This window comes from Microtus ochrogaster, chromosome 4 (genome assembly GCF_000317375.1).
Source record: "Microtus ochrogaster isolate Prairie Vole_2 chromosome 4, MicOch1.0, whole genome shotgun sequence".
NCBI classification, from domain to species: Eukaryota; Metazoa; Chordata; class Mammalia; order Rodentia; family Cricetidae; genus Microtus; species Microtus ochrogaster.
Genome location: NC_022011.1, coordinates 17,939,786 through 17,942,275, shown reverse-complemented (window position 1 = coordinate 17,942,275; position 2,490 = coordinate 17,939,786). Strand labels below are relative to the sequence as shown.

At 48.7% G+C, this 2,490-nt stretch overlaps 1 protein-coding gene across 2 annotated transcripts in view; it reads right to left on the bottom strand.

Moving 5' to 3' along the window:
• Positions 1-2,490, bottom strand: part of Marveld3 (MARVEL domain containing 3) — a 15,035-nt gene that overhangs the window by 10,250 nt on the left and 2,295 nt on the right. For both annotated transcript variants that reach the window (XM_005345685.2, XM_005345686.2), the window contains exon 2: positions 1,764-1,891. In XM_005345685.2, the coding sequence (XP_005345742.1) occupies positions 1,764-1,891 (128 nt within the window). The remainder of the gene's footprint in view (positions 1-1,763; positions 1,892-2,490) is intronic.

Genomic DNA, 2,490 nt, shown 5'->3' with positions numbered 1-2,490 from the left:
AGAAGGAAGGAAGAAGGAAGGAAGGAAGAAGGAAGGAAGGAAGAAGGAAGGAAGAAGGAAGGAAGAAGGAAGTAAGGAAGGAAGAAGGAAGGAAGGAAGGAAGAAGAAGGAAGGAAGAAGGAAGAAGGAAGAAGGAAGGAAGAAGGAAGAAGGAAGGAAGGAAGGAAGAAGGAAGGAAGGAAGAAGGAAGAAGGAATGAAGGAAGGAAGAAGGAAGAAGGAAGAAGGAAGGAAGGAAGGAAGGAAGGAAGGAAGGAGGAAGGAAGGAAGAAATCTTGTTAGCCAGCCTCAGACTTGCTCCTGTTATTTACAGCACAAGAGAAGAACGTTCCCCAAGGAAACGCTTTGAGGCCTTAGGCTGGGGTTCCTGGTTTCACTTCCAGTGCCTTCACTTAGTGACTGTGTGACCTGGGTAACTTGCTGTGCCTCTCTGAGCCTGAGTTGTGGAGAGGATTAAAGACATGGCTGGCAGCAGCGTATGTAAACCTTGTAGTCAGATGGCTTAGAGGCTTCCCATCAAAGTTCTTCATAATCCTGTAATCACTACTCCTTGCCATCACCTCCAGCACACCTTCAGCTGTGGACTCCATGATTTCCCCCCTGTAGGCTGGGATGCTTCCACACTTAGTCACAGGCAGCCTCAGCGGACTAACCAACCACGAATCCCCTGCACCGTCAGGTTCACCCTGACAAACCAGATTTTCCTCCTTGCTGGCAAGACCAGGACCTGGGAGGCCAGGCTGGTAGGAAGTGACTGCTGAGTCACTAGTGACAGTGTTAAAGGCTCCATAAGTCCATTCTGTTTTGTCCGACACAGGGCTTCCTACAATTCAGGCTGGTCTCTGAACCCCTGGTCCTCCTGTACCCACTGACCACATGCCACCATGCCATAGCTTTTGCTTTATTTGTGCGTCTATGTGCACATGTGGGGAGGTCAGAGGATAAGCTGGGGAAGTTGATTCTCTCCTTTCACCAAGTAGGTCCTAAGGATTGAACTTGGGTCAGCAGGCATGACAGCATACCCCTGAGCCATCATACTGGCCCCATCTTTTGTTTTTAATGAAAGAGAAAATATTAATGCACTCGGTGTGGGGAAGGGTTACGTAGTTGTATGACACGTTTGTTTTTCTCTATGCATGAATATGATTTTGTTTGTTATTTGAGATAGAGTCTTGCTATGTCACCCAAGCTGTCCCAGAACTCACGGCAATCCTGCCTAAACTGGGATTACAGATATGCAAGTCACCATGCTAGGCTATAAGTTTGGTCTTAATGTAAACTCTATCCATGCTATGCATCTCAGTCAATGAGGAGTGAAAGCCAGGGCCCAACTGCTTGGCATCAGGTCTCTAAGGAGACCATCCTTTCTTGTTTGGCTTCGGGAGCAAGTTGGGTATTTGCTGGCATGACGTTCCCTCTATGGAGCTTGCTGTGCCAGAAGGGCCGCTCCACCACAAGCACCTCACAGGACACCGAACATGCCAACTTCCCCCAGGGGGCTGAGAGGTGGAAGCATGCTTGACCCAAGCTCAGAGCCAAGCACCCTGGATAAGCTTGCGGAGCCTCATTGCCCTGTTCAGACCTTCCTGTCTTTTCTTTTAAGCAAGAACCCCATGCAAGCATGGAAATGAGAATATTAAATTGTCCAAGGGGACAATTTCAATGAGCTTTGAATTCACCAACTCACACCCACCCAACCCCTACCTTGCCTCTCCTCAAGCCATTTGCAATATAAATGGTCAGATGGGGTTCCCCAAGGCTCACCTCTCCCTGAGCACAAGTATTTGCATTGGTGGCATTCCAGGAGCCCCTCGGCTTCAGACTTGTAATATTCCTCTTCCTGTTGTTCGGGCCGGGAGTGCAGGGACACATATCTCTCCGAAGCAAGTTCACTGCAACCAAGGAGCACGCAGACATTAGGGACGGGATGGCAACTCAAATACAAATGTTTAGTATTAAGGCTTCATTTATAGTTTTAAAAAATACATTCCTCAGCATGCAGCCTAGGCTTGCCTTAAACATGTGATCCTCCTGCCTCAGCTTCTGAAGTGCTGGGTCACAGGTATGAGCTATCATGCCCACTGGTATCAGAACTCTCAACTCAGTAAGGAACTTGGCCTTGAACCGCTGATCCTCTTGCCTCTACCTTCCAAGTGCTGCGATTATAGTCATATACCATCACACCCAGCCAGGCTACTTTTGAGATCTGTCATTTCCTCCTTGGCCACCCTGGCACCTTCTGTCTCTTTTTGTCCTTTCTTTTGTCTAATATATGCTGGGCTCTGCCCGAGATTCAACAGGAGGCTGCATTCTACTTGGTGGATTCGGGGACTTTTCTAAGACATAGATGTCATCCCATCTTTCTTTGGTTTGAAATCCTTAATCCGTTCATCAGTACACAGGAGGCTGTGCACACTCACAGCCTAGGCGCACTGAGCACACAGGAGGCTGTGCACACTCACAGCCTAGGCGCACTGAGCACACAGGAGGC